The 27,986-nt window shown below is 41.4% G+C and overlaps 1 protein-coding gene across 2 annotated transcripts; it reads left to right on the top strand.

Moving 5' to 3' along the window:
* The first annotated feature begins 4 nt into the window (after window positions 1–4).
* rock1 (Rho-associated, coiled-coil containing protein kinase 1) lies at window positions 5–27,946 on the top strand. 2 transcript variants are annotated; one of them, XM_062404792.1, is made up of 33 exons: window positions 5–893; window positions 9,998–10,079; window positions 12,132–12,232; window positions 12,417–12,554; window positions 12,692–12,867; window positions 14,090–14,174; window positions 14,328–14,472; window positions 15,080–15,218; window positions 15,393–15,484; window positions 16,342–16,501; window positions 16,643–16,712; window positions 16,818–16,906; window positions 17,118–17,166; window positions 17,364–17,499; window positions 17,796–17,887; window positions 17,993–18,239; window positions 18,849–18,955; window positions 19,080–19,230; window positions 19,870–20,030; window positions 20,156–20,340; window positions 20,952–21,021; window positions 21,118–21,221; window positions 21,364–21,529; window positions 21,645–21,738; window positions 21,932–22,020; window positions 22,100–22,291; window positions 22,379–22,544; window positions 24,080–24,150; window positions 24,247–24,335; window positions 24,476–24,554; window positions 24,705–24,966; window positions 25,446–25,653; window positions 26,362–27,946. In XM_062404792.1, exons 1-33 carry the CDS (start codon window positions 789–791, stop codon window positions 26,363–26,365), a joined length of 4,104 nt encoding a protein of 1,367 aa, XP_062260776.1. In that variant the 5' UTR covers window positions 5–788; the 3' UTR covers window positions 26,366–27,946. The 2 variants fall into 2 exon arrangements, with proteins under 2 accessions (XP_062260776.1, XP_062260775.1); XM_062404791.1 differs by having other exon boundaries at window positions 25,874–27,946.
* Window positions 27,947–27,986: the final 40 nt, after the last annotated feature.

The raw sequence follows: 27,986 nt of genomic DNA, 5'->3' as shown, positions 1-27,986 counted from the left end.
CGCTTCTCCGGGGTGTTTGAACAGGAAGGCGGACATGTTGGTCGGGCTGTGGGAGAAAATCGGGCACCGTCTGCTGTTTTTTTTTCTCTTCTCCGAAAAAAAATCAGATCTTGACCTGTGAGTCTTCGATCTGAGGGACCAAGCAGCTCGGAGGGGAACCAGCCGACCGCCGGTGACAGTGCCCGGGAAGCAGCGGGGGGACCGCCGTCTAAACGCCGTTACGAGCCCTCGGTTAGACTGATCGAAATTTGGAAGAAGCAGAAGTTTTTTCCCCCGCAGCACTTCTACTTTTGAGCTGTCAGATTCGACCGTGTGCAGCGGCCTGGCTCCGGGATGGGAACCGGCCCGGACTGACACAGACGCCGCTCCTCGGGGGGGACGACTAACTTTTTAACTGGCTTTTGTTTGGATGCACCAACATTTTAAGCTCTTATCCCCGGTGGCATCCTGCGGAGGCTGACTAATCTGTCGCCGCGTTCATCGTTTTCTTCTGAAGTTGTTTTGTCACTCATACCGGAGCGGGGGGGGGGAGAGGTGGAGGAAAAACCCTCTTTCGACGCCCAACATGTGGCTTTTGTATATTCAGCGCAACCTCAAGCGTTTCATCGTGTGTGCGAGCTCCGGGAGAACAATGTCTTTTCTGTGAAGCGGCGGAGCGAAGTTCACGCGAAGAAAGGAACATTTGGCTAGCTAGCTATCGCTGGCTGCTAAAGCTAGCTAGCCAGCCCTCTGCCTCGCCACCGGGCTGTGTTTGTTCGTAAGCCCCCCAGAAAACACCGGGACTCAGTATGACAGCGAAAAAGTCTGCCGGGGACAGTATGGAGGCTCGATTCGAAAAAATCGATGCCATGTTGAAGGACCCCAAGTCGGAAATAAACACGGATTGTCTTCTGGTAAGTTTGTAGCTTGCTAGCCGGCTATGTAGCTAGCGAGTCAGCCATTCGGGGTCAGTCTACTTCTTGGAGCAGAGATTCTTTCCGAGACCAACAAGTCGTTGTCACTGAAGAAGTGTGTAGACTCCCAACAGGCCATTTTGGCTCACGTGCTTAACTCCAGCTACATGTATGTGTATATAATGTGAGGTTATAAGAACAGAACGCGAGCATCACTTTGAAAACCCCATTTTCCATACAATCAGATCCACTCACAGCCATAAACAATGAAACTGTAATTGCCAGCAATGGGATTGTTATCCAACAACACTGTGCTGTCACTCCTTGATAACCTGGCTGCACTTTAGGAGGTTAACACATGTAGAAGCAGTGGTAACTGAATATGACGGACAGATGGCAACCGTGTATCCCTTCCTCACACTAACACATACACACACACACTTTAGTTCAGTCCAGGTAACACAAATCGTGCCATGAAGTCTGATCAACTTCTGATCGGCTTCCCCTGCCACCCCCACACACTGATGATGGCTTGCGTCGTCACTGATGTGGCTTGCACATTTAAGGAAGTGGGTGGTTAGGTGTGTTATTATGTCTACATTTTCTTATTGACGCCTCATTTAAAACGAAGGGCTGCCATGCCGGCCTGTTGTAGCCTGTGTCTCCCCCCCCCCCAGCTGCATCAGTACACCTGTTGGCTGGAGTCTGCTTCCTGTCTACAGGCGGAAGAACTAACAAGTGACTCCTGTCTGAAAAAGGAGGGCTGCTCCTCCTGCCACGTGCTAAAACCCTACAGCAACACCTCCATGGGTTTTATTTTACACTGCGGCAATCCCAGGAACTGACTCACTATGGAGTGTATGCCGAGGGGAATGTTGTTGTGTCAAGTGTTTGTTGATATCATGAGCCTCTCAGCTTGGGCGACACTGCCACTGAGTGTTTTCTCAAGGCTCGGGCTCTAAGTGACTCAGCAGAGCAGTGGCTGGCTGATGTATGGGGGTGATTAAGACAAAAGTCATACGCGTCAATGGATGGTTAGGAAATTATCTTTGGCATTCATATTTTACTTTTGCAGGTATGACTAAGTTTTCACCTAAGGGTCAATGCCCAGACAAGCAAGGGATGTGATCTGTGTGTACCGTAGTTTCACTGTAATTGATGGGTGTTGTGCGCATAAGGTCCTACTCCCTTGATTATTAATTCCTCTAAGGTATGGGACATGGTAGCAGGCAAAGGGATATTGGGCTGGCAGTCTGTTTTGGGAAGGGGGCTTGTCCTAAAACCCAACCCACCCACCCACCTAATTTGGAGTGTTTGTGTTTAGCTTGCTGGAGATAGCTGTCTTTTGAAAAGCAAAACTTGCTTAGTCTTCATGACCTCCCATCCTGTTGCAGAAAAGGTCCAATTAAACTCACCTAAAAGTGCACACGTTCTGCATTTTTAATGGCAAAAAGCTGTGGGGACTGTTCCTGTTGGCAGCCACACACACAAGGGTGTTGTTCCTCTCCCCCCACCCCCCTCTCTGCAATCTCCCCCTGATCAATGAATGGAGGCCTTTTGCTGAGGCTCTCTCTGCCACCATGCAACCCCACCCACAGCTTAATAAAATTCCATGCTAATCAAATAACCTCTTGTCTTTGACTGGCCTGGAGTTCCATGTGTGTCCCAAAGCCATTCTGCACGTCTGGAGAGAGTTGAGAGCAGGCAGGCATCTCTGAGGTAGCTGGGTGTGGGCTCTGCTCTCTACCCATAAACCAAAATTATGTGGACTGAAGACTCATGTTTCTGAAGGCTATGAATCAGGACATTTAACTCATAAAGCAGCCAGCATGCTTTGCTATGAGTAATATGTTCCATCAGAATGCACAATACAACCCTTTTACTGGCCATATTTCTGTACCTGGGTCCCAAGCTGCCAATGCTTTGTGACTTAAGTAAAGCACTGTTGGGTTTAAATTTTTTCCCACAGAACCCCGGCCTGTGTTGTGTAACGGCGACACATGGCCTGCACCTTACCACTCAGCTCTGGGCTGGCCTACCGAGCACCATATTCCAGCCCTGTCGCTCTTATCTGCAACCACAGAATAAATCCTGCTAGTGGAGAAGAGTGCCTTATCTGGAAGGGCTGCCCCTTCTCCAAGCATTGTGCTCTCGACCGGCTTCTAAGAGCCAATCTGAACAGACAGAATTCCTGACATTGTGATGTGAATGCTCACTGACATAAGGGGACTGAGCATTGTCCATGTATGTCTTACTGTTGGCAGCCGTCAGTAACCTCCATCAAATAATTCTACCAATTGATGTGTCTGGAGTGAAAACGGTGCGCCAGCGCAAACACAGAACAGAATTTCCCGGTTGCGTTTGCACTTGATCCTAATGTGGCACAGTCTGTTTATCATTTGGTAAATTAGCATGTTTGAGTTGATATGTTTGAACTTGTTTTGCAAGGGCTTTGCCTCTATTTGAGAAATATAAAGGCTTCCTGGCACAGTCTTTGTTCTTACTTTGACACTTTGGGTACATTAGTCTTTCTGTGTTTTGATCCCTCTTTCATCTGCTATTTGGACTCCGAATCTGTAATAAGGGTAATTACAGGAAACTGCAAGGCCAGTAAACCACATTTGTAGACAGTGATTGATTGTGTGAATGCTGCATTTACATGTGAGGGTGTGTAGTCTTATTATTGCTGAAATTGCAAAAAGGCAAAATTAGTTATTACAGTTTTAAAGTTATGAGTGGAAACAACTGTGCTATTAATGCATGTTTTGTAGGTCAACACATGCCAGTCATTACCACTAAGATCAGATTTAATCACACAGTATCGGTGGTGATTGATTGAAGTTCATTGTAGCACATTACAGTGTTTATGTGTTTGTAACCAATAAATGGTGCAAGTGGAATAAAATGCTGTTGCTGTAGCATTTTAAAGTTACGGTCATAAGAAGAAAATTTAGCTCATGAGTTTCAATATTCAAAGGAAACCATATATAGCAAAACAAGAATCTACACATGTGACTGACAGGCAGAAAGGCAGTCTTCAGTCACTACAGCCTTGAGATTGATCAATTCCTATTTGTCTTTCATATTCATATTCAGTGTGCTAACAGTCAGAGTACAATCTGCCTCTTTGCCTCAGTTGAGTCCCTGCCCTTGTCTCAGTGACCTTTGCCTTTTTGGACAAGCCTTACCTGCAAGGTGTTGAGTGCAAGTATACAGCTATAGTGTGTCCCTCTGTTGGAGCGAGTTATCTCAGTCCGTCAGAAGCGTTGACACTACATCATATTTTGACATCGTTCATGCAGTTGTTTTGATGTATAACCTACTTGTAAAACTGCAAAGATTTAGTATAGTCATATCGTATAATCTCATGTAGATATATTTGGTCATTAGGATACCATGAGATGTGAAAGTAGTATTATTTGAAGGACCATACTGGTGTAATTCTATGTTAAAACTTGTATAGTTGTGTACTGCATACAATTTATCTACTTTAGTCTTATGATCTTTTAATAAAGCATGCTATAAGATTTTACGTGGATTTACTTTCCAGGGTGTTATGTCACTGCAGTCCAGTCATCTCCTCCTCTATTTGTTCTTAATGAAAATGACCATGACCTACATGCCACGTTAACGTTTAGCATATGTACTTATTCACTCCGCTTGTGCACAGAGACAAATTTATGATAACTGAGATAGATACCCTTTGTAATAATGCCAGGTGACACTGACTTGAAAGCTCAGTGGACTATTGGATGCACCCAACGGCCCTTTCTCACAGCTACATCCTGCAAGACTAAAGTAACTCTGACAAGTGCATATTCATTGTGGTGGATCATCTTCCTCGAAATGGGTTACAATCTATGTATAATCTGTAGTTAAGTGTCTTAAATATGGACCTCCCCAAGCTTGGTTCATTGAATGATAAATAGAATCCTGAGGAGGAAATGCATGTGTTTATAGTAGCTGTCGTAGTCGGCATGTAGTCATTCCCTATTGTCCAAAAGGTTTGGGGCTGCCAGTCGTTAAACTGCTCTCCTCAGCTATTCAGCTTTGAGAACTACAATTGGCCGAGCCAATTATAGCTCTGCATTCCCTCAACTGACTGATTATGTGCCGGAATGCATACTCAAAATGATCCAGTCTTATAATAGCTGAATGATTTTTTTCTTTGATTCACCAATGGACCTTTCCAGTCTCCTGCCCTTTTTTCGTCTCATTTCTTATGAGCTGAAATGCCCGTTAGATTTGTCCCAATTACAGTCGACTCTGCGACCCCTGTCCAGTAAAGATGGTAGAAGTGAGCTGGAGTCAAAGTTTTAATAAGATGCTCATTTGCTGGGGTGAGGTCATAAATCGTGGGCAGCGCAGGCAGGACAGCAAGAGTTTTTTTTTTTTTTTTTTTCTAAACTTGAGAAGCCTGAGCTCAGTCAGTGGAAACACGTGAGTGCTCGCCGCTGTTGAAATAACTCAATTATATACTGACATGAAAGCGTTTGTGACAGTGGCTCTCACTCACTGGGACTCAATGGAATGCCCTTGTTTTGCCACCCCTGGGTTCACTGTCACTGCCTCTTATCCAGTGGAGTTGTTAGTTATGAAGTCCTTCTAGGTAAGTGGGATTTCCTGTCAGTAGATATTAGGTAGCACAGCAGGAGTGGGCAAAAGGAGTCTGGACCGATTGCTTAGTTACAGATACACAAGTCAAACTATGGCTGGTGGCTTCCAGAATGTACCACATGAATAAATTCCAGAGCACATGGATAAGTATTAGCCCCTAGATTTCTACTTGTACCTAAAGTCGTCCATGAAAGTTAATAGCGAGGAAGCAATGTGGTATTTCATGCTTTGAATGGCTTCATTGGTTTGTATGATCACATTTGCAGCCAGCCATGAACCTGCCTCTATTTGCATGGTGAACTGGTGAATGTGGAAAGCATATTGTCTTGAAGAGGTGGCAGAAGAGGAAGTGAGAAGTGGGGCTCGACTCAGGCCAGTCCACATGTCTTGTGCTGGCATGCAGAAAGGGATGATGTGGCTGAGACTCCCATGGAAATTTTAACTCAGACCTTTTAATGTCTGGAAAAAGAGCTTGTGTGTTGTGTGGATTTCTCTCCCCTAAAGTTTAAAGAAATAATTGCCGTATGTAATGTCAACCACCGGCTTTGTGTGTGTTGTGTAACTATACATTAAAAAAAAAATGTATTTACCACATTTCATTAACGGGGCGATGAGATGGTTTTTCATGTTATTATTTAGTAATCCCTGGGATGTGTCGCCCTCTGCTTGAAGCAGCATCAGCAGAAATAGGATAACATGGAGCCCTGCAAGCTCTGGTTTGTTTTCACAGCTATTTTTTTCCCCAAGACTGCCACATAATGAAACATAGCCTGTGGACTGCTACCGCCCAGTGCTTGATGCAATGAGTGAATCATATGCACGTTTTTACTCCGTCTCTCGTAAGTTGTGAGACTACTGTGTGCGTTCTTGGTTATGCTGACTCTTTAAATTTGATAGACTGTCATATGCTCTCGCCTCATTGACTCAAGGCAAATTTAGATTGGAAGAGGTTATCTCATTACCCAAAGATTAGAGCCACATGCATTCAGATTAAGATCATTGGTGGTTATCTTTACTATTATTGCATTTTTCCATTATCTTCTGCATATTTTAATCATTATTTTTTACTGCTTGTGTGGAAAACAGACTCAAACAAACACCTGAGCCATTGGAAATATCAGAGCTGCAGTAGAAATACGCATTAAGGAACAGTTTCACCTCTGGAAATATATCTCAATTACTTGCTGAGGAAGAACTTTGCCAGTGTCAGTTACTTACATATTTGTTAGCGTAGCCTGGGGCTGAGAGTGGTTTGATAACTAAACCCAAACAGCCACAATGATCATAAATCAGTCACCAGAGGTAATGTATGTCTTTTATTGAAGCTGATGATGTTGCTTCTTTGTGTGCATATTGTGATTTAAACAAAGCAGTTCTACAAAAAAATACAGGAGACTCTTGATAATGCAGATACATATGTGTGAGGCATTCAGGTTCACTTTACAGTTGTCTGAATTTACTGAGCTATAATTTGACATATTGTTTTTTTTCTAAAGGGAGAGGTTTTACAATTTTTATATTTTACCATATCATACACATTATATACAGTATCTCAATCAGAGGATGGTATCTGTATTTTCCACCCCTACCACCTCTGTATCGCTGAACACAAATGCCCCTGTTATTTTCACGTGACCCCTGTTTCTAAAAAAAGATAGACGCTACACACCAAAACAGAGATGCACTGTTACTGCTTTAAATTACTGATATAGACATCTATGTCTTCTTTCTTTAACTTCTTCTCTCAGCTATGTCCTATTTTATGCAACACTGTGTTTTTTTTTTTTTAAAACACCTGGCTGTTTTGTAACGCTTGTGTTTCAGCATGCGTTCCTTCCGAGCTTCTTTGTTTTTTCCTTCATTTGTTCTACATTTGCACTAGCCAGCCCCACATGCACCCGCTCTCCACTCCCCTCTCATTTCCGTCGGTGTTAAGCACTGGTACTGATTGAAAATAAGTCTTACTATGTGTGACTCTGTACTTGGGATAGTTTTTTTTTTACTCTCCCTTCCTTCACTTTTTGTTGAGAACTTGTTTGGCCACATACCTAAAATAGCTCTCTGACGTGTACAGTCCTGTTAAGGAATGTTGCTGTGGCTGTCCAGAGTTCTCTGCGGCAGGAAGTTATGCAAACGTGCATTGCTGAGCACAGAGCCTTGTGATTAGGGTCCTGAAGGACTCGGTTCTTCAGCGTTTTTTTTTCCAGTGCAGGCTGGCTGGATACTGTGTGGCCAACAAGGCCCCTTTTCTCTCCCTGCACATGGTCGTTCTTGTGTAAATGCTCCCTCCTGAAAGTCAATTTAAAGTTGTTTTTCTTTTTTCTTTTAAGCTGAGCAGATGATGGCTCTCAGCTCAACAATCCTCTCATTAATTTTCCACATCGTGTCTGCTTGAATGTCTTCATCGCTCTTGTTGTCGCACCAGCTATTCTTCACCAATTTTTACTTCTTTCCCTCCCACTTGCCTTTCCCCCCTTAGTTCCACCCATCCCAGAGGGCGTCTGCTTCTTTCATGTCTCATAGAGGGGGGGTATGGCCCTGACCTCTGCTGAGCAGAAGCAGCAGAGTTACTTAAGAGGATTCCTCTCCTCGTCTGAGCTGCTGATTCACCATGTGTCATCATTGTTTTGCTCAGAGATGCCTAAAGAAACACAAGATTATTTCACAGATCATTCACAGTACAGGACTGACAGGATTCCAATAATAGTGCGGAAACACATGAAGGCTGATGTCAACAAATTAAATAAACTTTTCCTTTGTAACTTATGGGTTACTTGAGACATTTGTTTGGTAACTAAGCCATAGTATGAGCTTTGGAGAAACTTGTATGCTAGTTGACTTGGGACGGAGTCTTAAATGCAAATTTTCAACACCTAGCTCACTCCCACTTGAATCCATAACAGTATTTTAAGTTCAAGTGTTTGTGTGCCTGTCTTGTTTCAGCCATTCTGGATTATGGAAGATTAGATTAAATCCTTACCCTCCTGGCTAGCATGAGGCAAGATGGCCTGTACTGGTTGTGTTTGTTGACAACTCTTGAAATGCCAGTAATGTAACTGTCATATGGGTATTTATGCATTGGCCCTTTTTCAGTTTCATTCTACAACACCATCATCTTTAACCCTGTTCTTACAGTTTACAGAGGAGGCACTGGTCCAGTCATGAAAGGGATTCAAATGAGGGTCAGACATTGTCAAGAGGGGAGTAGCTCCTGTAACTGCAGTGGGTGTTGCAGCTGTGTATTGTAAAGTCACACAGTTGAGCTCACTGTATGGTTATTCTAAGGCACCACCCGATGCCTCAGTCATCAAAAGCTACTTAGTTTCACCAGCTGCTTTTATTAGAAGCTTTGAGACCAGGGTGGGAAACGCAGCTTCTCGTCATCCAGCCAGAATGACTGGTGGGTGTTTATAATCTTCCAGGGACAGAAAAAAAAACTGGAGCACTAATGTGAAGCACCCTCCTTTTCACAGTGTCCATGCTTTCCTACTGGATTCTTGGTTTTCTAGTAGTGTTGCTGATGGAATGCAGCTGTCATTATCTGACTCAGGCACTGAAATATCAATCTTTCTCAGCATACATGTGCTATATGAGCCGACTATTGCTGCTTTCAGACATACTACGGATATTTGCCTGAATGTATCTCGAGGGGCTATATTTGAAAACACAAATGTCCTTCTCTGCAGTATAACCTTTCAGCCCCCCTTGTAGAATGTCCAAGTGAGCCCATGAGAGAATATACAGCAGGAACATTTCTGGAGAAGTGGGTGTGTTGATGACGTTTCTAACTCGTGACAGATTCAAAACTGCTAGAATGAAAAGAACACAAATATTTCAGGATTAAAAAGAGGAGCCATACACATAAAGGACACGCGTGAAGGTGTCAACTTGATGACGATGAGATTGGAAAGCTTTGGTGATAAGGGCATGTGGCAATGTGTAGTAAACACAAACTCTCCACAACGGAATTTGTATGTTATGTATTGCCTTTTGTCTGGAGAATGTTCTGACAAATTCATGTCTTAAATGGCTCCTCAGAGTTCAGATATCTATTTCTATATTTGTTATAGTAGATGCTTAAGCTTTCTTGTAGAATCATTGAAGAGTGCTTCAGATATCCCTTCAGCTTATTTAAGCTTTTTCAAATGTTTTTGTAAATAAATCCTTTTACTGTCCATGTCAGAAGTCATGCTAGACCTAATTTGGTGCTCCTTTCATAAATAACCAGGTTTTGAGAAATCCTTTAGTAAATCTGTTATTAATCACTTAAAAACCTGGCATGCTTACATTAGGACTCATATTGGTGTATTTGTAAAAAGCTAAAACCCTTCTAGTCTTTAGTAATGTAATCAGGGCTGGAATCCCAAAGCTCCATTTGTTTGAAAGTCTACACTCAGAGCGGTTCTACAGGGCACTGTTCATTTTACATGTAGTGTGGGATGAAGCTGCAGCAGCTTTGGTTATTAACCTTTCTTCTCTCCCCTCAGGACGGCTTGGATGCACTGGTGTATGACCTTGACTTTCCTGCCCTGAGGAAAAACAAGAGCATTGACAACTTCTTGAATAGATGTAAGTAGCTCACATCATGCTTTCTCCTTACGTCCTTATCCCGCCCTGTCTTTCACTTTATAACCATTTGTGTTTGCAGACCCCTGTTACATGTGGGTGTAAGGCTAGGCTCAGAGAAGAAGGCCGTTTTGGGTCACTGCCTCTATGTAGGCTTGGACACAATAGGTGTCTGCTGCTTAGTGTCCCCAACAAAGGGGCTTTCATAAATGGCTGGTGACCCACATGGTGCCTATCGCTATGGCTTCTCTTTTTCAGTCTCCACAGACTGGGGAACCCCCATAACTATGTTTTAGACAAAACAAAACGTATGATTCGACGACAGTGAGGGTGAATCTATCTTTCCATTACAGATCTTTTCAATTTGAAACATTCTCTGCATGTCTGAGGTGGCGGCAAAGAGCTAGTGTTATATCTTGAAGATGTATATATTTGTTTTCCCAAATTCCACGTAGAAAATTTGAATAAACTAAACTGCCATTACGACATTTATATGAATCGTCGGGGGTCAAAGTTGATACTGATATTGGGGAGTAAAAATGTCCGGTACAGATATATATCGACCCTGATGATTTAAAAAAAAATTTAGATTGATATTTTATATAAAACTTGAGAATTAAGAACGTTAACCTAAATATTGTAAAATAAGAATATCTGTAAATCTCATAAAATTGATCCACATTGTTTATGCATTGGCATCAGAGATGCTAATATGTCTGTATCGGCCAATTATCATTGGCCAACCGATTGATCTGTTGGGCTCCAGTGTGCATAACGTTAAATTCATATTCAACTTATGAACATGCATTTTTGTATACATGTATAGCATGTATTTATTTACGACACATTCCAGATTGTAATATGATAATAACATTTTATTTTGATTTGATTTATTTTTACCTTGTTTTAAGCATTTTATTAGTTTCCGGATAACACTAAACACCAGAGAGCTGTATTTGAAATATAATCTCAAGCTCCTAAACCCTTGGGCAAAAACTGCCATTAGGCATCTCCTCAATTTTCTGGCTACTGAACTTGTGTGTAGCACCCACGTGTGATAAATGCATTGATGGATATGGACTAATGGACTGGCTTGTCCTGTGAGACACTGGACCTCAGTTGCATGCACAGCCTGAGGGGCTCTTCCGTCTCAATTCTTTACTCCATACATGCTTTGCACCCTGAATGTATCAGCTGATTACTCTACTGTATAGCTGCTGAGACCTGCTAGAAATAATCCTCCTCCACCCCCCACACATACACTAATACATGTACATACAGTATGCTATCTGCAAAAAGCAACATGAAATCCTATTTGTACCATTTGTAAACATGGGTTGTGTGTCTTTTCGGTCCTCTGGCAAGATTTCAGTAGGGATCATGATCCCGGGAACCTCTGCACACAGTGGAAATGACTCACTCTCCAATGTTCTTATCCTAATAGCACATGGCTCGCTTCTTATTTTTAGATCAATTGAACTTGGATGCCCCCGCACAACTCCCCTTTTCCATGTTTTCCTGTGCCAGTTGTGACCCATGTGAATCGAAAAATTATCCCTCTCATCCAGCTATGACCAAATTTGGGTGAACACTAAATACTGTCTCCCTCAGGGAACCAACATTGTTAAATCAGGGAGAGGCCAACTCTCAGCAAGAAACAAACTTTGCTTGAGCGACATTTCTCAACTGTGCAGAGGCTCTGTCAGCTTTTTCTGTTCTGTTTGCAAGCCTACTGGAAGTTCTTATGAAAGTCAGCCTCTGCCACATGTTAGCATGACACCATGTAATGAAAACAGGGTGGCAGTGAGTGGCTGAGTGATATTGCATTTAACAGCTAACTCGTACACACTGTTAAAATATAAATAAGAACAACCTGCAAGGTCCCTCAGGCATATTATGCTGTATCAACTTGATGTCATTGATTATTGTGAACTATAACTGTGGCTGTGATGCTTCAGTGCACAAGACGTCTCTTAGAGGTCACAGCGTTGTTACCTTCATAAATTAAATTTTCTTTAACATCTGCCTTTGCTTGTTTTTTCTGCACTTTGTCAGATAAGGAAACTATAAGTAAAATCCGTGATCTACGCATGAAAGCTGTAGACTATGAGGTGGTTAAAGTTATTGGGAGAGGTGCGTTTGGAGAGGTGCAATTGGTAAGTAAGCCATGAATTTGAATTTGGTTGTTTGTCAAATAACACTACATCTATGAACTACTACAACATAATTAAACTACTCAACATATTTTAATTAAAAATAATATATTTCTTATTCTCTGCTCACCGTAAGTTTGTGAGAACATCTTGAGTAACTCTGACTTGATTTGCGTTCTTTTCTCAGGTAAGACACAAAGCCACATGCAAAGTATACGCCATGAAGCTGCTCAGCAAGTTTGAGATGATCAAGAGATCGGATTCTGCTTTCTTCTGGGAGGAGAGGGACATTATGGCGTTCGCCAGCAGCGGATGGGTGGTGCAGGTATGATTTGTTTCACCTTGTTTAATGTGATGCAGCAAATGCACATAAATCCAGTTCCATGTGAGTTTACAATGAAATGCTTGTTTGAGTTATGAATTGTTTCTCTAATAGTTTTTCCTTTTTTTTTTATTCCACAGCTCTTTTTTGCTTTCCAAGATGATCGCTACCTCTACATGGTAATGGAGTACATGCCAGGTGGCGATTTGGTTAACTTGATGAGCAACTATGACGTCCCCGAGAAGTGGGCCCGCTTTTACACAGCTGAGGTGGTGCTTGCTCTCGATGGAATCCACTCGATGGGCTTTATTCACAGGTAATAATTCAACGTCTCCTTATCTGCAAGTGTGTCCTGCAGGATGTTTGTTTTTAAACCTGGGTGGTGCAAACTTGTACGCCAGGCCAGAATTTGAGAGAGTTTGCTAGTCCACCTTTCTCTTGCTCCTTGCTGCAGCTGAAAAATATATCTAGTCGAAACTTCTGTCTATTTGTTGGTATTTTCTTGAAATTGGCTGCAATCAAACACATTGATGTGATGCATTTCTACTGGAGCAGATTTGCCTTACCTCTGTGAGGCAGTTCTTCAGTTTTTATTGCCTGTTTGGAAAAGCTCCTGAAACCTTGTCCAAAGCAAATGTCTGGGATCATTTATCTGTTTGGTCCTTGACTGCTGTGAGATATGCAGTAGGATGTGGGTTTGGTGTTAACCTATTTAAAAACAGGAAGTAGTCCAGGGACAGGGACTTTAGCATTAATGCTAGCTGGTTGTGTACTGACTATTGTTCTCTACATTACAACTTTTGTGTGATACACTACTACTTTTCAAAAGGGAGACTCCATCGACTTCATCAAAACCATTTTTCTCAGAATTTGATGTGAACTAAAATAAAAAAGGAAACACTTCTCCATTTGAATCTCAAACCAGTCGTAGGCTTTAAAATGAGTTGTAGTTCCTGTAAATATTGATTTCTTTCAACAATGATTTTTAAGATTTAAATGGTCTATTAGAGTTGTTTCTGTTCAATTTAGTTCCATGAAGCTGCCTCTAGATCTTTAATATCTCTGAACTGCTAGGGGAATAAATCTCTCCGCACTGGATGACGCCACTTTATTTCAATATACAACAGGGATACAATATTTTATTTCCCTTTTATTAAATGGTAACTAATATTATTCTTCACACTGAGATCTTTGCACTGCTGCAGCAGTGGAAAACTCACACCGTGACAGATGTATTAAATATTTCTCTTCTGTTTTTCCATTAGCTTGCCGAAAGTTGTTGCGAAAAGAAATTTCACAAAGACATAAATTTCCCTCGCTCAATTCCCAGCTCCCTTCATACCTCATTACATGTGACCTATCGCTGCAGTGTAGCACCTTCACACAGTCATGATTTGGAGAGCTGCTATCGCTTAATGGTTCCCTCAAGTCGTTCTTAACTGCACACATGCAAACCTGCAGAGAACCTCAGTTTCTTGTGATATGCTTGAGTTTAATGTATTAACATTCGTTCATCACTTTATTTTTTGCCTCTGCAGGGACGTGAAGCCTGATAACATGTTGCTCGACAAAGCGGGCCACTTGAAACTGGCAGACTTTGGGACCTGCATGAAAATGAACAAGGTATCACAATCAGTTTCCCTCACATTACATTGACAAAATATATTTAAACTCCATGAATTCAAGTCATTATGATTAGGTTGCTTATCATTCATATGAACTATTTCATTGAGAGACTTGTTTAAAGATCGTTTTGAATGTCTCTTCTGTCCTCAGGATGGTATGGTACGATGTGACACAGCAGTGGGAACTCCAGACTACATTTCACCCGAGGTACTGAAATCCCAAGGGGGAGATGGATATTACGGCAGAGAGTGCGACTGGTGGTCAGTGGGAGTGTTCCTGTACGAAATGCTAGTTGGTAAGTATTTCCCGAAAAATGTCAACGATTGAGGTTATTATTAGAGCTCCAATTATATATCGTTTGGTATGAGCCTTTCTCAGTCATATCAGTATCGCTGTTGATGTTTGATGATATGCACCAATATGAAAAGCGCTATTTTATAGATTGAACAATTTGCTGAAAAGTTGAATACGTCATGAAAAAATACAGTCTAATTTTAAGTACAATACATTTGGTTGTATTTGTTTTCTTTGTAGTTTTTTTTTTAGTAAATTTTATTGTTTATTGTTAAACTTATCAAGCCTCAATTACATTTCTATGTCACAAGGGTTTAATAACAACATCTTAAGAAGTATTGGCAATTTTTTAAAACATGAATATACTGTAAACTGTTAGTTGAAATCTTTTAAACCTTAAAATCATTGCCCAAGCTGAATTTATTATACCAATCATATATATTACCAACAATATGAAGATTTGTTCTTTATAAATGATAACAAAATCTATTTTGATTATTAAACACAAAACATTATTTTGACACACTTTTCCAGAGTGTGTGCTTTTTTGAATTTCCTGTAGAAACATCAGTAACCACTGGCTCTTGTTTGTCTCATGCTGTTCACAGGCGACACACCATTCTATGCAGACTCATTGGTCGGGACCTACAGCAAAATTATGAACCACAAGAATGCCCTGACCTTCCCTGAAGTCAGCGACATCTCCAACGATGCCAAGAATCTCATCTGTGCTTTCCTGACTGACAGGTCAGAGAATTACAAAACCAGAGCTGGATCATGAATAGAGTCCTTATCTGTAAACCCTCTCTGGTCAAGTGTTTGCTGGTGTAGAGGAGTGTCAGTCGAAAGAATCTTGAAAGAAATATTCATACTACGATCTAAGCTGCTCCTTTTTTCAATTTGTCCTCTTAACCCCTTTAGGGAAGTCCGGCTTGGCCGTAACGGTGTAGATGAGATCAAGAGGCATCCCTTCTTCAAAAATGACCAATGGACGTGGGAGAACATCAGAGAGAGTAAGAACCTCTTCACTGCTGAGATGACAGATTCATTTCACACCTTCCATTTCAGTCTGCAGTCTGCTCTTTGTTATTGCAACTGTGTGGCCAGCGACCATGTTTTCCATTTGACCTACTGCAGACAGTTGCAGGAAATTCTTGTAGACGAGCCATTCATTCAGCATCCTATCCCAGACTAAACGTGATTCCTGGCAGCGCAGCATTTTTGGGGCCAACAAAAGGGGAAGTAGCTCAATGCAAATGTTAATGCACTGGGAATGACAATGGAGCAGAGAGAGAGAGAGAGAGAGAGAGAGAGAGAGAAAGAGATTAGAAATGCAGGGCTAAATCCAGTAGCAGGAGTCGATCCTTTAGTGGCTTTATATTTAATACTCTACTTGGCTGAAGTCATCACTTTGGTGTTCGCCCTCCTCCTGTTGTTCCACTGGCTGATCAGCTCTGCGAGCTGGCTGCCTTGCTTTGTTTTAAAGAAAGTTTCAAAAGAAATCAGTGATCCAGATTAACTCACTGGATTCTGTCTTTCATTTCTCCCAGGTATGAACCTTCAATTATAGCACAGATCATAAAAAAAGAAGATGCGTGTTGGTGGGAGAGAAAAATAAGAAAGGCAACATATTTAATGGCTTAATATGATCATATAAGTACAAATCTATGATTTTTAAAAGGTTGAGACTGATACATTTTGATAGTTAATTTATCTGATTTATATTAAAGTCTCATTCTACTGCTGTTCTCACTCATTTGAGCCCTTTGAATTTTGGACTGCGTCTTCGCCACATAGTAACATGATGAAATGCGATTGCCCTTTTTTCCTGCATCATCATGAATCTACCATTTCCTTGTGCCACGTGCAGCGGCTGCTCCAGTGGTGCCTGAACTGAGCAGTGACGTTGACACCAGTAACTTTGACGACATTGAGGAGGACAGAGGAGAGGAGGAGACCTTTCCAATACCAAAGGCCTTTGTGGGCAACCAGCTCCCCTTTGTAGGCTTCACCTACTACAGCAATCAGCAGTAAGTCTGCCACACTGCACTGTGTGTTCATGATTACAATACTTATCCTATTTAAATTATTGTAGAAATAGTGTCAGTTTTAGGTTTTTACTTTGGTAAAGAGTATTAGTATGATACCCATAAAAAGTGTTATTTTTTCAGCCTTTTGCGCGGCACTGCAGCAAAGACCGGTGATAAACGTAGCAGCTCCACAAAGGAAGAGAAGGCCCATGTGAGTAGAAGACCACAATTTTTTTTAGACAAAAATCCCAAGATGCAGAAAATCTGCCAATTTTCCATCTCATCTCATGCATTCAAATGACATGTTTCTGTTTAGCTGGAAAACCTGCAGAAACGGATCTACCATCTGGAGGAGCAGCTCCACAGTGAGATGCAGCTGAAGGATGAGTTGGAGCAGAAGTGCAGGTATGAAGCGTGTCATTTGTTCATACACAAAAAAATGCTGCTGATTACATAAATAAACAGCATATTCTTAGACCCAGAGACAAGTTAAAACCAGATTTCTGCACGCAGCTATGTACATTTTTTAATTTGCATGATACCTCTACAGTCTGTGGTGTGTATGAAGAGACATTACATGTATTTAAATGTTTTTCTCTAACTCTGCTCCTCCTAGGACGTCGAACACCAAGATCGACAAGATCATGAAAGAACTGGATGAAGAGGTTAATTTGACAACATTTCTCTTATTTATGGCTAGATTATAATTACATGATGTTGGCTTCTTTAAAGTTATATACATATTAAGAAACACAAAGTTTAGTAATGAAATTAAGTTGAATACGTTACGAATCAGAGGCCGGATTGAGAAGTGGTTTATTCCTGTCATATGACAACTTCTTTGTGTTTTTTTTCACCACAGGCAAACCAGAGGAAGAGTTCAGAGGCCAGCATTTCTCTGCTGGAGAAGGACAAGATCATGCTGCAGCACAGATTCACAGAGTACCAAAGAAAAGCTGACCAGGATGCAGAGAAGAGACGCAATTTGGAGAATGAAGGTAAAGATAATGATTAAGGTGTAATCTGCAGAGTGAAGCGGGGGTTCAGTCCATGTTTGAACCTAGTTTTTTCTACATGGTCATCCACCATTTGATGTGGCCAAGCAATTTGCCCCACATGAGTTACTGGGTTTCCTGATGTGATTAGCTTTCCCATTGACTTGCTACAGAAGGTGGCACTAAGTGGAATAAGAGACAATACGCCGTCAGAATTGAAGACGTGATAATCTGTGCTCATGATATCAGGAACTTGTGGCTTTCCCTGTCTTATTCATTTCCTCTGTGTTTTTGAATAGTGTCAACTTTGAAGGAGCAGCTTGAAGATATGAGGAAGATCAGCCAGAACTCGCAGGCCTCGAATGACAAGATCGCCCAGTTGCAGAGTCAGGTACAGCACGCACGCTCGCACACACACACACACACACACACACACATCCTGGAGTAGGGGAGCACACAACTTTATTTCCTCTGACTCTTTGTATTTGATTGGCAGCTGGAGGAGGCCAACGACCTGCTGCGTGCGGAGTCCGACACGGCGGCGAGGCTGAGGAAAAGCCACACCGAGATGGCAAAGTCCATGAGCCAGCTGGAGAGTTTGAACCGTGATCTGCAGGAGCGGAGCCGTTCAGCGGACGGAGAGAAGGCGCAGCTGGAGAAGGAGCTCCTGCTTCTTCAGAGCACGCTGGACTCTGAGAGGAGGAACTACAGCCAGGAGTCTGAGGAGATCAGGGAGCTGCAAGGTGACATATTGACACACAAAGGATGGCACTGACATATGTGATCCCAACATGTACAAAACATTGGCTAAAAAACTAACAGTTGGAGGGTTTATATTGTAAAATTTGATTTAATGTTGATCACAACAGACTGAGAAGTTACTTTAAAATGCTGCGTGGGAGAGTGTAAAACCCAGACTGAAGGCAAAAAGAGATGTATCAACCTTCAGGAAAGATTTACATGGTTGTAAACCATTTCAGGCTTGTTCCAAATCACTCCTATAACCTCACCCTCATTCAGACATTTGAGAAAGCTGCACAAATTCCATGTATTGAAAATAAACCAGATTTCAATCTCCAACGCTTGTCAGACAAGCACTGACAACACCCACTGCAGCCAAACCCATCTCTGATTTATCTGTCGGCCATTTAGCTTCTAAAGGGAAACAAGAATTTGATAGTCCAATAATATAGAAGAGATCTAAGGATACTGGAGTAATTTTCTTTTATCAAACAGTATGTGAAGGAAGTATGAGACACCTATGAAATATCTGAATAGCTGGTTAAGAAAAATATATTTCCATTGAATGAAGACCATGATTCTGATTGTTTGTCTTTATCTTTCATTCACAGCGAGGATGGCAGGACTGCAAGATGATAACAGAAACTTGAAGCTCAGCGTCTCTAAAGTGGAGACGGAACGTAAACAGGCCCAGGAGAGAAGCAATAACCTGGAGAAGGTAAACTTTACTACACTACTACACTAAAGCATTAGTATTTATGCATTGTATATACATGCTTCTACCCTGTAGACGCGGTGTGCTGCGCTTGCTTCATTTTGTTTGCCTCGTTCTCGCCCTGCAGGAGAAAAACAACCTGGAGATCGACCTGAACTATAAACTCAAGACCTTGCAGCAGCGTCTGGAGCAGGAACAGACTGAGCACCGGGTGACGCGAGCTCAGCTCACTGACAAATATGAGTCTATCGAAGAAGCCAAATCAGCTGCCATGAATGGTATGCCAGTCCTATGTCACAGCATGCCCTACTCGCTGTATTTCAAAAATGCGTTTTGCTTTTCTCTCTACCATCCTCTTATCTTCTCTATCTTTTATATTTTACTTTCCACATTTTAGTTTATTCGACTTCTTCCTCACACCATCAGCCTCTTCCTGCCTTGTTTTCTTTCCTGCACTTGCAGCAGATTCCCCTCCAAGGGTGGTAAAGATGCGAGGAATTCAAGTAGTCAGTCAGCATGTCAGGACACTGCCTCATTGCATATTAATGCTGGACTGTTTTTGACAATATAATGATGATCTGTCCAGGTGATTTCTAACTTTCTACTTAGTGTTTGATGGAATCCAGGAGTCCAGCCTCTCCTTGGCTCACCTTTGTCTGTGTACAGATTTCATTAGTAAATTAAAATGTTAAAAACCAGGTTATTGTGAAACAGAGTCTGGAATATGCACAAGGTGGAAAAAAACACCAAGTGAATTTTTTTTTACAAATTGTCACAGAGTTATTGCTCGTTCACGTTTTTTTGGTGTCAGATGTGGCACTCATTAGAAAGATGCATTTTTAGTTTAGTTTGCGTGATATTCTTTCAGCTGACAGCAGGAAAGAGTTGACTCTTTGTTTTTCATTTCGCTTCTCTAGCTGTCCAGGTGAAGATGTCTGAGGAGAATGGATCGAGAATGAGAGCTGAGAGCCGGGTAGTGGAAGTGGAGAAGCAGTGCTCAATGCTTGAGTTTGATCTTAAGCAGTCTGTGCAGAAGATGGAGCAGCTGATGAAGCAAAAGGAAAGGCTGGAAGATGATGTGAGTACTCCTTCTCACCTTAACAGTCCTTTTCTAATATTCGGTTAAATCAAATAAAGATGTGTGATTTGTGCAGCTTAGGATTGCATATGATATCTTACCTCTGTTTTGTTGTGTTTCTCCAGGTGAAGAGTCTGCGGATGCAGGTAGAGCAGGAGTCGAGCAAACGTGTCCAAGCTCAGAACGAGGGGAAGAGCCGCATGCAGGAGGTGGATCGCCTGAGGTGTTCAGAGAAGCAGCTCAAACAGGAGAGCAACAGTGCCCTAGAGAGTAAACGCTCACTGGAGTTCCAGCTGGCACAGCTGACCAAGTGAGTGATTTCATTTTTGCATTAAATAGATACAAAAAATTCTAGTTAGATTAAATATTTCGTATGGTCCCATTAAATACTGCATATTTATTGGCCCTCCACTACTTACATCATTCAAGACATTGTCTCATGTGCATACAATAGACTAAACCCTCATGTAATGTATTCTTGGAAAATAGGAACATTTGAAGTAGTTGTGCTTCTTATTTTTACTCTCAAACAAACTAACTATCTGCAGCCAGGAATTATTACGCTTTGTTTATCGTTGCACTGCCCAGTAATGCTCTTTGGAAGTCAAGGTGTAAATCGCCCTACAATTGCGTGTTATTTTCAAATAAGTGCTATTATTCCAGCTTAGGGGGGGGACTATGCCAAAGCTGGTCTGCGACTGCGTTTACACCGCAGGATTAAGGTTTTTGATTCCACTCCATTTCTAATCCCCTGGCGAGCACAGCAGCCAGTGCTGCTTGTTGTGCTGCTTGTTGCATTTACTACAGAGACTGACTTAGAAGCCAGCTCTTTGGTCTGATTTCTGAGTGTGTCAGATTAGCCAGAAACATGGATTTAATGAAGAAAAGAAAATTATGCACCTCATGTTTTTGTTGATACAGACAATACAGAGGCAACGAGGGACAGATGAGGGAACTTCAGGACCAGCTGGAGGCCGAACAGTATTTTTCTGTGAGTACAAAACCCCACATCTGCCCTTTTCATTTATGAAACCTACACTTATTCAGTGTCAAATCCATGTTCTTATTTATCTCTGTCCTCTTTCAGACACTTTACAAAACTCAGGTCAAGGAACTCAAAGAGGAGATTGAAGAAAGGAACCGGCAGGTACAAGAAGCTCACAAAAAGGTGCAGGACCTGTGTGGTGAAAGGTAAGAAACTGATTTCTCAAGAATACATTCCAGTATCCCAATATTGATTATTGACCAGGTAATGTGTTAATGTCTTGTTTTGTTCATGTATAATATCTCCTGTTTTATTTAACAATATAAATCTCTCTTATCTCGGACAAAGGGACTCCCTGTCTGCCCAGCTGGATCTGACTGTGACCAAGGCCGAGTCAGAGCAGCTTGCCCGGGCTCTTCAGGAGGAACAGTACTTTGAGCTCAGTCAGGAGAACAAGAAGGCGTTGACCAGACATAAACAGGAGATTTCAGAAAAGGAGGGTACCATATCACGGGTGAGCAAAACCTAAAGTAGTTTATCGGCCCCCTCCACCATGACAACAATATTCTGTTCTTTGAGATCAGATGAAATATTAATACTTTTGTTTCGACTTTCATGTTTCTGCGCAGCTTGAGGAATCCAATAAAACTCTGACCAAAGATGTGGAGCACCTCAGCAAAGAGAAGACTGATTTGAGTGAGAAGCTTAGTACTCAGGAAGAAGGTACTTTCCCTTTGATACACAGAACACACACAGACATTTTTTAATTCTACAATTAAAAGATTCTATTTTTTACTTAGTGGTTAAAAACAGACAAGTACTGGAATTTGATGTTAAGGAAGCAGTTGTAGCCACGTGATTACCTTTTACCTCTCCCTGCCATATTGTCCTTGGCTGACTCCCTTTTCCTTCACAGAGTATGCAGCCCAGAAGGAGGAGATTACAATTACAATCAGGGCCAACTATGAGAAGGTGCTCAACACAGAGCGCACACTAAAGACTCAGGTAAAGATTAACGGTCTCACTCAGACACTGGTAACGTAAGTGGAGAATGGTGGCTGATGCATCTACTTGAATCTATCAGGCGGTGAACAAGCTGGCAGAGATCATGAATCGCAAGGACATGAAGCTGGACCAGAAGAAAAAGGGCAGTACTGCCGACCTGCGGAAGAAGGAGAAAGAGCACCGCAAACTTCAGGCGGAGCTTATCCAGGAGAAGGACAAGTTCAACCACATGGCCATCAAGTATCAGAAAGAGTTGAGCGAGATGCAGGGGGTAAGTTAACATCTCAGGTTGCTGGTGGCTCCTGTCTGTGCTTTTTACCTTGTTTCCAACCAAAATATCTTCATCTTGTACCATCAGCAACTTGTAGAGGAATCTACGTATCGCAACGAGCTCCAGATGCAGTTGGACAGCAAGGAGAGCGATATCGAGCAGCTTAGGGAGAAACTGAACGACCTGCAACTGCGCATGGAAAACTCGAGTGTCACCAGTTTGCAAACAGATGAGACGGACAGCAACATCGCAGGTAAGGTCACAGCTGAGGCGAACTGCTTCTGGTATTAACACCAAAGACACAGGATTCCCCTTAATGTAGAAATAATTCATATTCATTTATGATTGATATATAGTCAAGAAATTGTTATTTTCATACTTCATGTGCCAGTTATATAGTCTGGTAAAGTTTTATTTTGTTAGATCTTGTTGTATTGAGTCTTGGTCAATGCAGGTTGTTCTATATGCAGACAGGATAAAAGGCAATTAAATCTTTAAGATGCTTCCTTTCGGTAAGTATTCGCATGTTGAAAGCTGAGATGATCATGGATTTATTCAAGCCCAGCCGGTCTACTTACTGCCATATGCACAAAACCCCATGTTTGGTAATTCCATCTTCATAATCTAACTGAAAATGAACGTACCTTTTTCTAGATCTATTTTCATGTTTTGCTGCTGTCTGTGGTTAAATAATTCTCTCTTTATTCCCTTCATGTCCAGTTGGTTCTCCTTGCTCTTCTTATCTTTGTAACTTCTATTCCTTTCCCTCTGTGAGTAACTGAGTGGACGAGCTCCGTTTGCCTGGCCTGTGCTGCAGCTGTCGTGTGTTCGTCTTTTGTTTTTGCTCCTGACTTTCCTTAGTTCTCTCTTTTTGCCAGAGGTGACAGAAGCGTCTCTGATTGGGGGGGAAACATGAAACACTTTTGAAAGAAGTCTTACAGAGTGCCTCATAAATGATATTTAGAAGCTGCCGAAGCATTCTGATCAACCAAATTTATCCACTAACATTGACAGGATGTGAAATGACAAATGCTGACAGTGAAGTAACCACAGTAGATGAGCGGTTGCTGACTCCACCCTGTGTGAAGTTTAAAGCACGTCACTCTCAGCGCCTTTCAAAACGTGTCTTGAACCTGAAAGTTTTTTTTTTTTTTTTTTATTCACGGCACCGTGTGCTTCAAACACTTCACACTCTTATTGTTTTTATTTTTCTGTCAGCATGTTCACCCAGAAGCGCTGCTCGTTTTGGAGACCTCCCTCACAGCGTCACATTTAGCAGACAAGCCCCTGTTAGTTCACTGCTCCTGTTTAGCTTGTGTTGTTCCAGCTGCATGCATTTGGAAATTATAATTTAACACCAAATAATCTGTTTGTTTCTATTGAAGGAGTGAGTGATCAAGCTTATCTGAAGATAATAAGCACAAATTCCTGCTGCAAAACTATTCTCATACCACTTTTAACATGATTATGAACGATTTAAGATTTTCCATGCTCTGTTAACATGCTGCAAGAAGTTGGATCTATGTCTAATATTCTCTAATATTTTCCTCCAGCATGGGGAGTGTGTAATAGCAGCATCTAAATTCATCTCTTGTCACCTACTCCAGTGCAGTTACCTTAACGCTGGCAGAACTCCATCAGGGATTCGCCTGGTGTTATGCAACAATTACTTTTGTCTACTTTTTCCCTCCCCAGTTGAGTTTGGATTGATTCACTGCATGGCCAGTGTTTTTTTTTAAGCACATCGCATTGATTTCTAACTTTTTCTACATCTGGGCTGCTTTTCAGAATCCAGACTGGAGGGTTGGCTGTCCATTCCTAATCGTGCTAATATCAAAAGATACGGATGGAAGAAACAGGTATATTGTGGTGATTTGACAGTTCATGTGTTTTGTTATGTTGCTATCGCCTTGGGCAATGTTGACCTTTATTTTAATGTGATTTAACCTTTGCAGTATGTGGTGGTGAGCAGTAAGAAGATTCTGTTCTACAATGACGAGCAGGATAAGGAGCAGTCCAACCCTTCAATGGTACTAGATATAGAGTAAGTAATCTTTGTTCCTGTCCCTGTCAAATGCATACTTCAACAAAACAGAGGTAATGATACACGGCTTTGGCTTAAAGGTCAGAAGTCCTGACAGATTTACTGATCTGTAATTGCTAATTCTGTTTCTTCTTGTGCAGTAAACTATTTCATGTGAGACCAGTCACTCAAGGAGACGTGTACCGGGCTGAGACAGAAGAGATACCAAGGATATTCCAGGTAAGAGGCTCTTTCCTGTTCTGGAGTCGTCTCTCTGTCGTGTCTCTTCTGCTGCTACCTCTGATGTCAGATTTTCATTCCGCTCAGCCTCAGAAAGGCATATTTAAAGTCAGGGTTTCTGACGAGCTGTCCCTTTTGTCTTGTTTGCAGATTCTGTATGCCAACGAGGGGGAGTGCAGGAAAGACGCGGAAATGGAGGCGGTCCCTCAGGGCGACAAGACCAACTGTTTCCCACACAAAGGTCACGAGTTCATCCCCACGCTATATCACTTCCCTTCAAACTGTGAGGCCTGCTCCAAGCCTCTGTGGCACGTCTTCAAGCCGCCTCCGGCCCTGGAGTGTCGCCGCTGCCACGTCAAGTGCCACAAGGACCATCTCGACAAAAAGGAGGACGTTATTGCTCCTTGCAAAGGTAAACAGCCGGCACTCTGGTTCTCGTTTGTATTAAGTTGTGATAAACACAGTTTTAATCTTAATAGCTTTATATATTAAACATATAGTTACCTTATAGTTATAGCTAAAGAGTTGTCATGAATATTAATTCTTGCCGTTTTCAACATTGCTTCAATAATAGTTTTATAATGTAAGATGTATGAATAATGCATTTATCTTCCACCTGTTGGGCATAAAATTAAGGCAGTTAGTTTGAGAGATGTTTTAGAATTTCAATTTAACTTAAATATTAATCCAACAAATTGTCAATAAGCTGTTATATAATTCAATATATCCTGATAGGAAATTTTAATTTTAGCCTTTTTTATTGCACAAATGGAAAAAATATTTATACTGGTTCTTTTAATGTTTTAAACTAAAGATTGGTCCTAAAAAAAACACTGAAATGTATCAGTTTTGTTTGTTAGAACTTTGACGTCATATTTGTTTCCCCTACAGTAAACTACGATGTGACCTCTGCCCGGGACATGCTTCTGCTCGCCCTGACACAAGACGAGCAGAAGAAATGGATTGGTCACCTGGGAAAGAAGATTCCCAAGACCCCGCCATCTACTTTTTCAAGAGCCTCTCCTCGTTCCATGTCCACTCGCTCTGGACCAAACCAGTCCTTCCGCAGGAACCCTAAAAGCAATACAGGAAAGCTGAGGTAACTTGACAATTTCTGTGCTTTTGAACTGTCTCTAATTATTTTTTTCAGTCTCTGTGTTCAAATAGCTATAGCTAACTGCATGACCTACATACAAGCACTGATATGTTGGCCGTAAAGTGAGGGTGTGCCGAGGTCAGACATCTTATTTGATCCATCTGGAGGGCTGAGATGTGGTCGAGTCAGTCACATGACCTGCTGTTTGTCTCCTGTGTTGTAGCAGAGCGCAGTCCAGCCTCCAAGCAGCAGACACAACATCCAGCACTTGTTGACAGGAGCTTCTTCAGAAAGTGTTGATCTTTTTTTTCTTTTTTTTTACGACTTTTGTCTCCAGCATAAACTTGTCTATTTATTAATTGTGTTACCGGGTGCTTCTAACACGAGACACTTCCTGATTGGTTGGTTGGTTGACTCCTGGGTCCTTTCCAGGTGACACTGTGGATTCTTGTTTTTCTAATTGGCACTAATGTGTTGTTGGGCTCAGTAACTAACTTTGTAGACTTACTGTACAATTCTGCTTAGAATGATCCACATTAAGGATTTTTTTTTTTTAAATACCTTTCGAAGGTGAAGCAAAGGTGTTAACGGTGTAGCTGTGTCTGTAAACAAGCTTTCCTGCTGCGTGTGGACTCAGATTGGGTTACTAACCGACTTTGAGATGTTTCCTTCTTCCTTTCACTGGACACCTGTCTCTATTCTTTCTTTCAGCTAACCATCTGAACCGTTCCTCATCCTCAAAAACGGAGAAACCTGTTTTACGTAGAAAATTCATTAAAAGGAAAAAAAGTATATCAATTAAAAAAAAAAAAAAAAAAAACAGCGCTGGAGATTTGCAACACATGTCAGACACAAGGCATCAAGGACATAAAGAGGCCTTTCTTCAAGAGAAAACCCATCATCCAACTCAGCAAACTTGCAGCTCTCCATTTCTACCAGAAGATGGCACACTTGTCTGGAACTAAGCGTGGACTGTGCAGCGACTTATAGACGGACTCATGTCATTGGAGCCATTCTGTGTTTCATATCATATGACAGTTCTGATGGAAACAGGAAGGTAAACTGGGGGTTTTGCTGGGACTCCTGTGGTTGTGTGTTTGGTTTAAGGTACTGTCATACAGGGATTTCAGATCTGCAGTGAGAGGTTTGTGTCTCGGGGTGGAAAATAAATATCTTATTTTGTATAATTTTGTTTCCCCACCTGACGGATACTCGAGCTACATGCAAGCATACATCTGTTTTCAGCTTCAAGAAAAAAGAAAAGAAAAGAAAAATGACCGATGCCTTCATCTAACGTCTCTGGCCCTTTTGCCTTTATTCTTATCATTCTGCGAGTCACTTATCAGGTTTGGGAGGGAGTATTGGGACACAAGTATTAGATGTTTTGAGTATTGAGTGAGGAGCATGCAAGATCATCATTTAAATCTATGCATTATTTTTATTATAATTATTTTTATTGCTCCAAGCCATAAGGAATATTCCATTGTAATGGCATATAGGAGTCCTGAAACTTAATTGATTTTTTTTTTTTGTTTATTTGGTACATTGTGATATTTTTTTTTTCCATTTTTGTTTTGTTTTTGTAATGTATTGCCTTACATTGATTCATAGATAAATGGTTCAAAAGGAAAACATTAAGTTAACAAATGTAAAACTGCACTGTTTGAATTGTAAATTATTTGTAGAAGACTAAACAGGTGTAGCATTTGGCCCACCTAGTGCCTTAACGTTTGGATATTGATTTTACTGCCATATCTGTTTGTTTGTTCATTTTCTTTCTCCAAAAACAAGACAAATCTTAACTCTTCCACCATCTGTTTTTTTAAGAAATCGCCACACATTTGTGGTTTTATCAGAATTCACTTTCGCTGGTTTAAGTATATGATATATATATATATATATATATATATATATTAGATTACCTCTTTATGGACACACTGCAATAGAGCTAGTGTGTCAAAACGAAGTCCCCAAGACTGGGTTCATATCATATGACAAATTTTGGGATGGTGTACTCAAAGCGATTCTACCTGTGTCAATGATCGTCCTTGTTACAATTACAAGTTGTGTCTCAAACACGGTAATGTCCCGTTAATGCAGACCCCCACAGTGTATATAATAAGAGAGACATGAGGATTATGGAATACCTCCGCGATCTTTTCATCTGTAACGTTTTGTTCAGTTAAAACAAAAAAAGCACTGGAACTATGATCTACTCTTGTCTTGGATAATTTGCATGGTTAATTGCATTGGAGTCCGCACTGATGGATATGTCAATAAACATATCTTTATCATTCATTGTTTACTAGTTTTCACTGCAGCTACCCAATAATGGC

Source organism: Platichthys flesus, chromosome 14, assembly GCF_949316205.1.
Source record: "Platichthys flesus chromosome 14, fPlaFle2.1, whole genome shotgun sequence".
Taxonomy (NCBI): domain Eukaryota; kingdom Metazoa; phylum Chordata; class Actinopteri; order Pleuronectiformes; family Pleuronectidae; genus Platichthys; species Platichthys flesus.
Note: the sequence above shows the minus strand (reverse complement) of the source record. Positions and strands in the feature narration are given on the sequence as shown.